General features: G+C 40.0%; 1 protein-coding gene across 1 annotated transcript; it reads right to left on the reverse strand.

Annotated features, from left to right (window-relative positions):
- Positions 1–8,014: 8,014 nt before the first annotated feature.
- LOC308694984 (SCAN domain-containing protein 3-like) lies at positions 8,015–9,340 on the reverse strand (the record flags this gene model as incomplete). The annotated part of the gene is made up of 1 exon (XM_081372864.1): positions 8,015–9,340. The coding sequence occupies one exon, from the start codon at positions 9,338–9,340 to the stop codon at positions 8,015–8,017; it is 1,326 nt and encodes a 441-aa protein (XP_081228990.1).
- Positions 9,341–11,762: the final 2,422 nt, after the last annotated feature.

Genomic DNA, 11,762 nt, shown 5'->3' on the forward strand with positions numbered 1-11,762 from the left:
CCGCGTGTATGTCTACGCCGTTAAATGTCCGAGTGATTTCACGTGTATGTGTACGCCGTTAAATGTCCGAGCGAAACGGAGCAAAATGTATATCTACATCTGGGGATCGATATTTTTTTTTCCTAGGATGGTAGGGGAAGACTCATAAATGGTATTAACCCCAGTGACGGGTAGGTTTAGGGACGCGGTTGGGGTAGGTCATATATATACAGTAATGTAACGTTAAGTCAACGGCGTTGATAAACACGCTGAAAAGCGATTATGCGTGTTGATAGCACGCCAAAAATGGAAATACGAATTAGCGTGTCATACATACGCCATTTCATGAGATCAGTCTGGAAAAATCTCATGCAAGCGTAAAATATTTTTTGCGATAAACGGGAGTTTTTGCGAAATTGACGTGTTTCCATTGTGCGTATTTTCAATTCGCAATTTGAATTTGCGCAATTTGAAGGGTAATGGAAACGCGGCTACTGTCTGTTTAGGCTTAAGTGGAAATCCACGAAACCTCTGTACAAATCACCATGATAAAACCATGATTGCCGCATCTTATTATTTACATTTACATTTAGTCATTTAGCAGACGCTTTTATCCAAAGCGACTTACAAATTAGGACTAAATAAGCGAGTCATCTAAAAGAGGCAAAAACAACAACAACGCAAGGAGTGCTCAAAATACGAAGTTCAGACATTATTTCAGAGTAGCATAAGCCTGATAAGTGATGTTTCCAAGGGAAAGGATTTATTTTTTTTTTTTTTTTTTAAGAGGTTAAGTGCTCACGGAAGAGATGGGTTTTCAGCTGTCTTTTGAATGTTGTCAGGGATTCTGCATTCCGAATGAGGGAGGGGAGTGCGTTCCACCAGCACGGAACTGTGAATGAGAATGTTCTGGAAAGTGATTTTGTGGCTTTCTGTGATGGAACCACGAGACGTCGCTCGTTGACCGATCGTAGGCTTCTGGTAGGGATGTAGACTCGTAGTAGTGAGTGAAAGTAGGAGGGAGCTGAGCCTGTGACAGATCTGTAAGCAAGCGTCAATGCCTTGAACTTGATGCGAGCAGCGAGAGGTAGCCAGTGCAGAGAGATGAACAGTGGAGTGACGTGTGCCCTCTTGGGCTCGTTGAAGACAAGGCGAGCTGCAGCGTTCTGGATCAACTGTAGGGGTTTTGTTGCACATGCTGGAAGTCCCGCCAGAAGAGCATTACAGTAGTCAAGCCTAGAGATGACCAGGGCCTGGACGAGAAGTTGTGTTGCATGCTCAGTTAGGAAAGGCCTGATCTTCCTGATGTTGTGCAGTGCAAACCTGCATGATCGAGCTGTCTTTGAAATGTGATCTGTGAAGGTCAGCTGGTCATCAAACGTTACTCCAAGGTTTCTGACCGACTTTGATGGGGTGATTGATGATGAATCTAGCTGGATGGTGAAGTCGTGCTGTAGAGACGGATTGGCAGGGAGGACGAGAAGCTCAGTCTTTGCCAATCATTAACTTATGCCATATTATCATTAACTTATTTAACATTCAATACACATGCACGAAGTTCAAAACAAGGAGGGAATAGCCTTATGAAAAAGAAAACACGCGAATATCGTGGTTGCTGCAGTAGCTTGAATTCCTCTGCGGTTGGCTTGTCAGTAGCGCGGTACTGCGATATTGCGGTTATCGCGACAGCCCTACTCAACGTTTGTCTATGCGCTGCACATTTCATGAAGGATGAGAGTAAAATGCAGGCTACACACAAAAGCTTCTCCTGAAATAGAGAAGTTCCCACTTTGTTGTGACAATCTGTTGTTTATGGATTAGAGCAATTTTACACAAATAGAACAACTCACAGGGGTGGGACATTTCCCGAACATGCGCTAAGCAGTGCTAATCACAACACACTGGATAATAACAGACCGTGATCTTTGTTTGGAACTATTTTCGCTGTTGAAACAGATCAAAAAGAGTCTATATTGTGTCTAAAATGTAAGTGTCAATTCAGCAATCATACTCGTGTGATGTTGCTTAACTGTATCATGTTATAAATATAAAATTCAACATTAATTTTTTTAATGCAGTATTTTAAGTGAGTTTCTGTGTGTGCTTCGCAAGTTCGCTCATTTGTTTCTGATTTCTCTTTGAGAGGCTGCGTGAGCCTCAACAGTGCAAAATTACCATCAGTGCACTCGACACTTACACCAAATGAATGCAGAATCATTCTCACATTTTTGTTGATTCCTAGTTATTTTTGTTATTAACGTTTTAATTAGGCTAATAGTTTGTCAGGCAAGTAAAATTCACTTTCACTTGTTCCGTACAAGCGTTATGTTATAAGGGGGACTCCCCCCCCCACTCTATCCTATTGTAGACAGAAATTATTCCTCTGACGGTATAACTTAAAGTCACTTGAGCAGCTTGCAGCTCTTCATTTAGATCTTGCTACTGATTTACACCGGCATTGCTGACAATGACCTCATTCTGATAATGTTGCACAATTAAAAGAAAAGATGATAATGCATAAGAAAGACAAAGCAGCCTCTATTGTTATTGATTCTTTGCGGAAGTCTACCGGAAGTTAAGTTTGAGCAACAAAGGTGCACATGCGCAGTAACGGTTGTTTTTGTTGCCGCCTTTGAAACCATCCATTTAAATGCATGACTTGTTTTATATTTCATGTCATTTAACTTCATATTTCTCTCTTCAAATTATTTTGATGTACTGAAAATGCAATTCACTTTCTTTCTTTTTTCATGTCAGACCTGATGGAAGAGAGCGAGGAGAGTAAAAAACTAAGTGAAGTGAAGGAGGAACATCATGTCAAACCTGGAGAAAAACCTTTGAGTCGCTCAAATACTAAACAGACATTTTTAAAGAATGCAAAAGCCAAGAAATCTTTGACCTGCACTCAGTGTGGAAAGAGTTTCACAACCAAACAACGTCTTGATATTCACATGAGAGTTCACACTGGAGAGAAGCCATTCACATGTGATCAGTGTGGAAAGAGTTTCTCAATTAAACATCATCTTAAGATCCACTTGAGAGTTCATACCGGAGAAAAGCCGTTCACATGTGATCAGTGCGGAAAGAGTTTCACAGGAAAAGCATATCTTGAGATTCACATGAGAATTCACACTGGAGAGAAGCCATTCACATGTGATCAGTGCGGGAAGGGCTTCAGTCAATCAACACACCTTAAGATTCACATGAGGATCCACACCGGAGAGAAACCGTATGCATGTGATCGAAGCAGCAAAACATTTCTTGATTCATCAAACCTGAAGAAACACCTAATACTTCATAAGAAGGAGAAGCCGCATTCATGTTCTGAATGTGGAAAGAGTTTTTCACTGCTGCCATATTTACATAAACATCAGAAAATTCATACTGGTGTGAGAGAGTACATGTGCTTTGAGTGTGAGAAGACTTTTACTTCAGCGATCTGTTTAAAACTGCACCAGAGAATCCACACTGGAGAAAAACCTTACATGTGTTCACACTGCAACAAGAAATTCAATCAGTCATCAAGTCTGAAAACACATGAGAGGATCCACAGAAAAGAGAAACCACACACGTGTGATCAGTGTGGAATGGGTTTCAGACACAAATCAAGTCTTAAGTATCATATGAGTATTCACATCGGAAAGAAACTGTTCACATGTGATCAATGTGGGAAGAGCTTCAGTCGATCAACATGCCTTAAGAGACACATGAAAATCCACACTGTAGAAAAACCTTACAAGTGTTCACACTGCGACAAGAGATTCAGTCACTCAAGACATCTGAAAACACATGAGAGGATCCACACTGTAGAAAAACCTTACAAGTGTTCACACTGTGACAAGAGATTCAGTCAGTCATCACATCTGAAAACACATGAGAGGATCCACACTGGAGAAAAACCGTACAAGTGTTCACACTGTGACAAGAGATTCAGTCAGTCAGGCACTCTGAAAAAACATGAGAGGATCCACAGCAGAGAGAAGCCCCACACGTGTGATCAGTGTGGAAATAGCTTTTCTTTTAAAACTCACCTGAAGCTACACATGAAGATCCATACAGTGGAGAAACCACATCACCGCAGTCTGAAATCACAGTAAGTAGTCAATCAAAATGAGTTTCCTAACAGCCATGATGACTGAAAGGACATTTTTCTGACTGCTTGGTATCTGATTGGAATGTTTCTCATTATAACAAGAAAGAAAAATGTTATCTTGGATCTACTGTGCTGGCTAGTTCCTATTACTTAGTTTCTAGAACTATGCGGTGTGAAAACCACTAATGACTTAACATCTCATAATGGGACTTCATCACAATAATGACTCAATATGTCGTAATAATAAGATACTCCGGATCATTTTCCTAGTTGCATTCACACAGACAGTAGGAAGTCTGAAATGGCAGACAACGGCATCTTTCAACACAACATTTACAAACATAATCTGTGGATGGAGGACGTCATGACCAGAGCTTGTTTGTTGAGTGTAGTGGCGCAATGCGCATGCGGTCGCGTCTGAGCGCGTAGTTGTCTTTGGAGCTCCATCGATTGATTTATAATTCTTGATTTCTCTTTAAACTCACTTACAACGAACATTTTCTACTTTTCCTCACCTCATAGTTACAACGCGGACTGTTGAGCAGACGCGTCTCAAGCCTAGTGATCCAACGCTGGATACTCTTATAGGTTATGTCCGTGGATCACGGCTGAACGCGTCTTCTCCGCACTCATTTACAAACAAACATTTTTTTCGCCTATCGTGCGTCTACTCCACACCCGTACCACTAAAAAGACGGATTATATCCAAGACTTAAGCCATAAATTAGTATTAATATTGATAGCATCATTGGTAGCGTCGTTGCTAACTTAACTTACTGTCCATCTGTTAAAATGGCGAATATATCAGATGTAAGTAGTCTACCTTTTGGTGCAGGTGAGGACACATTTGAGTTGCACATAGTACAGTCTGAGCTGGAAGCTGTTGAGAAACAGATCCACGACCTTTTAGTGAGAAAAGCCGAGCTGATAGACCGGCGTTTGGCTCTTGAAACATCACGCGCCGATGCACACAAATCAGAGATTAATGTTATTAACCCTCTGACTCCGACCTCGTCTACTCCATGCGTTTCTCAACATCGGTCCCGAGCGTCGAGGTCACGATCAGCCATGGTCTCGTTCACTCCGGCTCCAACATGCCATCACGAAGCCTGGATTTTTCCGCAGCGGAAGACGCGAGTCAGGTCTAGACCAAGAAAACTCTCTCCGACTGTCCCGGTTTTCGAGATATCCACACAAAACCGCTTCTCCCCTCTTCGCGAAACTGAGCGCGATGCTGTGATCATCTATTCCTCGTTTAGTGAGATCAAATAATAAATCTACTGCAGGATCTAGAAAAAATCTAATTGTTATTAAACCAGAAAATGTTGCTATTAGTAATCAAAAACAATTTCTAAAGCTAGGTCTTCTAAACATTAGATCACTCACACCTAAGGCAGTTATTGTAAATGAAATAGTCACAGATAATAGCTTCGATGTACTTTGCCTTACTGAAACCTGGCTTAAACCAAATGATTATTTCGGTCTAAATGAGTCTACTCCATCAGGATACTCCTATAAGCACGAGCCCCGTCTGATTGGTCGTGGCGGCGGTGTTGCAACAATCTATAGAGATGTTCTCAATGTTACTCAGAAAACGGGTTATAAGTTTATTTCATTTGAAGTACTTGTACTAAATGTTACGCTCTTAGATGTTCGAAAAACATCCCTATTATCTCTAGCCTTGGCTACCGTATATAGACCGCCTGGGCCTTACGCTGATTTCCTAAAAGAGTTTGCAGATTTTCTCTCAGACCTATTAGTTAATTTCGATAAAGCATTAATTGTTGGAGACTTTAATATCCACGTAGATAATCAAAATGATGCGTTAGGGGCTGCGTTTACAGATTTATTAAAGTCCTTTGGGGTCAAGCAAAACGTTACCGGACCAACTCATCGATTTAATCATACACTCGATTTAATTATATCACATGGAACCGATCCAACCGATATAGATATCATTCCACAAAGTGACGATGTCACTGACCATTACATGGTAACTTGCATATTACGTACTCCTGTAATATATCATGCTGCGCCGCGTTATCGATTAGGCAGAACAATCCTTCCATCCACCATAGATCATTTTTCAAATAGCTTATCGGATCTGTCTCAGCTGCTCAGTGAACCCAAACAAACAGATGAACTTGAGGAATTAACTTGCACTATGAGCACCATTCTCTCTGGATCATTGGATATTGTTGCACCCATTAGATTAAAAAAGGTCAGAGAGAAAAGTAAAGCACCATGGTACAACAATACTACGCGTGTTCTAAAGAGAGAAACCCGTAATTTAGAGTGTAAATGGAAACAAATTAACTTAGTGGTCTTTAGAATCGCATGGAAAGACAGTATGTCACGTTATAAAAAGGCCCTAAAAGCGGCCAGGGCTGAGCATCTCCGCAAACTAATTGAAAACAACCATAACAATCCTAAGTTCTTATTTAACACCGTGGCTAGACTAACAAATAAACAGATGTCTCCTGAACAAAATATTCCGTTACAGTGTAGTAGTAATGATTTCATGAAGTTCTTCACTGAGAAAATAGAAAACATCAGAACCACAATTGTAAACGTTCAATCCTCAATCGCACCTTATAATTCAGCCTCAATTATCACCCCGCAAGAACAATTACAGTGCTTTACAACTATAGAACAAAAAGAGTTAAATAAACTTATCACTTCATCTAAAACAACAACATGTTTACTAGATCCTATACCAACTAAACTATTGAAAGAAGTGTTACCTGTAGTGGAAGAGCCTCTCCTGAATATGATTAACTCGTCTTTATCTTTAGGTTATGTTCCAAAAACATTTAAACTGGCAGTTATAAAACCTCTCATTAAGAAACCACAATAAGATCCACATAATCTAGCAAATTATAGACCCATTTCAAATCTACCTTTTATGTCTAAAATACTAGAAAAAGTTGTGTCTGCTCAACTAGGCTCTTTCTTACAAGAAAATGACACCTATGAAAAGTTTCAGTCTGGGTTCAGGCCGCACCATAGCACTGAAACTGCGCTCGTTAAAATCACAAATGATTTACTCTTAGCTTCTGACCAAGGCTGTATCTCAATATTAGTTTTACTTGATCTAAGTGCTGCGTTGTATACTATAGATTAGGGGTTCTTAACCTTTTTGATGTCGTGGCCCAAATTTTACAGTACAAAGTGGCCCAGGGCCCATTTAAATATTAGCACTGTATTGGTTTATTGATCTCACCCATGGTTTGATTTGTATTCAATAACTAAATGAAATCCACTTGCAGTTTAACAGTTTATTATTAATGTGTATGTAAACCTGCACATACAACAATTCATGGAACAAATCAATCTGCATCAAGAACACATTTAAAGACTCAAGTCAGGCATATTAACACAAAAAAACAGTTAGATTTGACAAATTTTACTTACAAAAAAATAGAAAATGTATATAAATAAAAATAAATAAAATAAAAACAATAAAATGTGTTGCTAAAATAAATAAATTCAAAATAATATTTTTCAAATTAAATAAATTAGTTGTAAATGAAAAGTGAAATAAAGTGCAAATGAAAAAATATAGTTTCCTGCACATACAACAAGATGCCAAACACACAACAATTCATGGAACAAATCAATCTGCATCAAGAACAAATTTAAAGGCTCAAGTCAGGCATTAACACAAAAAAACAGTTAGATTTGACAAAATACTTACTTACAAAACATAATAAATAAAATAAAAACAATAAAATGTGTTGCTAAAATAAATAAATTCAAAATAATATTTTTCAAATTAAATTAGTTGTAAATGAAAATTGAAATAAAGTGCAAATGAAAAAAATATAACTTTATAATCTGCAAAATAAAATAAAGTTGCTCTTCATATCTGTTATAAATGAACAATAACAGTCACAACAGTCCAATTTGAACAAGATACAACTCCCTATTTATGTTCCCCTCTTAATGAGACACTTGGGCCTGCTTCACAGACATTATCGGATCCAGCCTGGGTGGAATGGGGGAAAGGCTCACTCTCAGAATAGCCTCCAGTGTTGCTTTGAGTCTGTTCCGGGCCTTAGTCTTAGTTGTGGCCACAATGGAGAATCCTGATTCACACAGGTATGTAGTTGTGAATGTGAGGAGTAGTTTAACAGCCCTCAGTGCTAGACATGGGTACTCTTTTGAGACAGCAATCCAGAAGGAGCCAAGATCCAGTTTGCCCCACTGCAACTTTAATGTACTGTCAGTGGCTACTTCCAGAAGCTGGGATTCCAGATGTGAGGGCAAAGCAACATCATTTTTAGTGGGATCCACAGAAAATGGGTCCGCAATCCACATGTGTCCCTCTCTGGGATCCTCAGGAAAGTAGTAATCAAATTTCACTGCCAGTTGTGAGAGGTGCTGTGAGACTAAGTCACTAATCTTCACCTGGGGGGAGTTTTCCAAAATATCAGACAAAAGGGGAAACATGTCCATCCTTTTTTCCTGAGCCCTCTTAATCCACAAAGCAAGTTTCCTCTTAAAAGCTTGAACTTTATCTGCAACAAAAAATATGTTGCTATTTCTCCCTTGAAGTGAGATATTCAGCTGGTTCAGCAGTGAAAAAATGTCACAGAGGTAGGCAAGTTTAGCTGTGAACTGTGCATTGGCATAATAATGTGCAAAAGGAGAATTTCTCTCAGTGAGAAAAGATAGGACTTCATTCCTCAGTTCAAACAAACACTTGAGGACCAGTCCTCTTGAGAGCCATCTCACCTCACTGTGATAGAGCAGCTGGACATGATCTGCTTCCAAGCCTTCACAAAGTTTGGAAAAACATCTGGAGTTCACAGCATTATTTTTAATGAAGTTTATGGTTTTCACACTTACATCCATCACCTCATGTAACTCTGGTGACATTTTTTTTGCCGCAAGGCTTTCACGGTGAAGAAAACAGTGGGTCCATTTAGCTTCTGGGGCACGATCAAGTATCTGCCTGACGACACCGTGATGCCTGCCTGTCATTGACGCGGCACCATCGCTGCACACCCCAACACAGTTCTGCCAGTCTAGGCCGTTCCCTTTGAAGTAGTTATCCATGCAGCGGAAACATTCCTGAGCCGTAGTCCGTGTGGGTAGCTCTCCACAAAACAGTATGTCTTCGTGCAAACTACTGTCCCAGCGATACCGAACAAAAACCAGTAGCAGTGCAGCATTTGTGACGTCAGTAGATTCGTCTAGTTGCAAAGAGAAAAATGGGCTGCTTTTTATTCTTTCTAGCAACTGATGCTGTATGTCTGTGGCCATGTCCGCGATACGGTGACTAACAGTGTCGTTTGAGAGTGGGATGGTTAGCAGCTTTTTTGCAGCAGCCTCTCCGATCATCTCACGGCACATATCCACAGGTAAAACCAACTCCTCCGCTATCGTGAATGCTTTCTTAGTCTGTGCCACTCGTCTGGCTACGAGGTAGCTGGCTTTCAAAGCGCATTTAGAATTTCCAGTCAGTGACACAACAGACCTTTTCTGCATCTGAAGCCCATTTTCTTTTCTCTTGAAAAATTCCACCGACTTTCCCACAAGCGATGGATGTTTGGTTTCTAGGTGCCGCTTTAGTTTCGAAGGCTTCAGTGCTTCGTTGGATAACATTAGCCCACACTCCACACACTGGGCTCTCGGCTCTGCCTCGTCACCTCCATTCACAAATCCGTACTTAATGAAGTCAGGATTGTATTTGCGGCAAAATCTTGACTTTTGGGGCGGGTTGACGCAACTTTGGTCTCCCCTTTTCCGCTTTAAAAATTTCTCCATAACTTTTTCTTAAGGCTACGGTTCATGCTACGGTTGACTGAGTGTCTTCTTCTGCTTATTAGCGCTTGTTAAACAACTAACTGAGGCATTACTGCTACTAGTGGTGGGATGGTGTATTGTAACTGTCTCATGGATAACAGTCATAGATAACAGTGGTCATTCTGGTGTCTTCAATTGATAACTTTTTTGGGCCCACAGGTGAAAAACGTAAAGTTTTTTGCGGCCCTCCAGGTGGCGCTCGCGGCCCAAGTGTGGGCCGCGGCCCTATGGTTAAGAATAGGTGCTATAGATCATACAATACTCTTAGATCGATTACAAAATTATACTGGTGTTCAAGGACAAGCATTAAGCTGGTTTAGATCGTATTTATCTGACCGCTACCATATTGTTTATTTAAATGGAGAAAAATCTATCATAACTCCAGTAAACTATGGAGTGCCGCAGGGATCTGCCGCAGGGATCTGAGGGCCCTCTATTATTCTCAATATATATGCTGCAATTGGAAATATTATAAGGAAACATGGAATTAGTTTCCATTGTTATGCTGACGACACTCAAATCTATATTTCATCACGGCCGGATGAAAACGCTAAATTATCCAAATTGACAGAGTGTGTTAAAGATATAAAAGATTGGATGACGCGTAATTTTCTTTTATTAAATCCAGACAAGACAGAGGTACTACTTATCGGTTCAAAAAACCACCCACAAAACTTCTCACAATACAACTTTAACATAGTAGGATGTCCTGTTACTTCATCCTCTACAGTAAAAGACCTGGGTGTTATATTAGACTGCAACCTGTCTTTTGAAAATCATATTTCATATGTTACAAGAACAGCCTTTTTCCACCTTAGAAACATTGCTAAGCTACGTAACATGCTATCTGTTTCTGATGCAGAAAAGTTAGTTCATGCATTCATGACCTCACGACTAGATTACTGTAATGCTTTATTAGCCGGTTGTCTCAATAAACAAGCTACAGTTAGTCCAAAATGCCGCCGCCAGAGTTCTAACTAGATCAAGAAAATATGATCATATAACACCAATTTTATCATCACTACATTGGTTACCTATAAAGTTCCGTATTAATTACAAGGTATTGCTACTGACTTATAAAGCCCTAAACGGCTTAGCTCCAGTCTATTTAACCGATCTTCTATCGCCCTATAATCCATCGCGCTCTTTAAGGTCACTAAATTTGAGGCTTTTGGTCATACCTAGGATATCCAGATCAACCAAAGGAGGGAGAGCATTCTCACATTTCGCTCCAAAACTCTGGAATAGCCTTCCTGATACTGTTCGTTGCTCAGACTCGCTCTCCCAGTTTAAAACTAGATTAAAGACACATCTCTTCAGCCAGGCATTCATATAATACTTTTAATCTTACAGTTAAATCTGACCTCTAGTTCATAAACGCCAGAGGAGAACTGGCCCCCGACTGAGCCCGGGTTCTCCCAAGGTTTTTTTTTTCTCCATTAGGTCACCTGATGGAGTTTTTCGGTTCCTTGCCAGTGTTGCCTTTGGCTTGCTCAGTTGGGGATATTTAATTTAATTAATCAATCAACGATACTATTGATCAGCATTACCAAACGTAGACGTTCCACTAGAAACAAACATTGATGTATTGTTTTAATTTATTACTGTGAAGCTGCTTTGATACAACCTATGTTGTGAAAAGCGCTATATAAATAAACTTGACTTGACTTGACTAGTGGGTTTCTTTAAAGGAGATGGACTGTAGATGCATTATTTACACAAGTAAAAAGACTAAATCATTATGACAACAGGCAGTGTTACACATCATCCAGGCTTAGACATGTTCACAAGTCCCTGAGGTCCAAATCAAGTCTCATGTCCATGAGGTCCAAATTAAATCTCAAGTCCCTGAGGTCCAAATCAAGCCTCAAGTCCCTGA

The sequence above is a fragment of the Scardinius erythrophthalmus genome, assembly GCF_964197995.2.
Source record: "Scardinius erythrophthalmus genome assembly, chromosome: 1".
NCBI lineage: Eukaryota > Metazoa > Chordata > Actinopteri > Cypriniformes > Leuciscidae > Scardinius > Scardinius erythrophthalmus.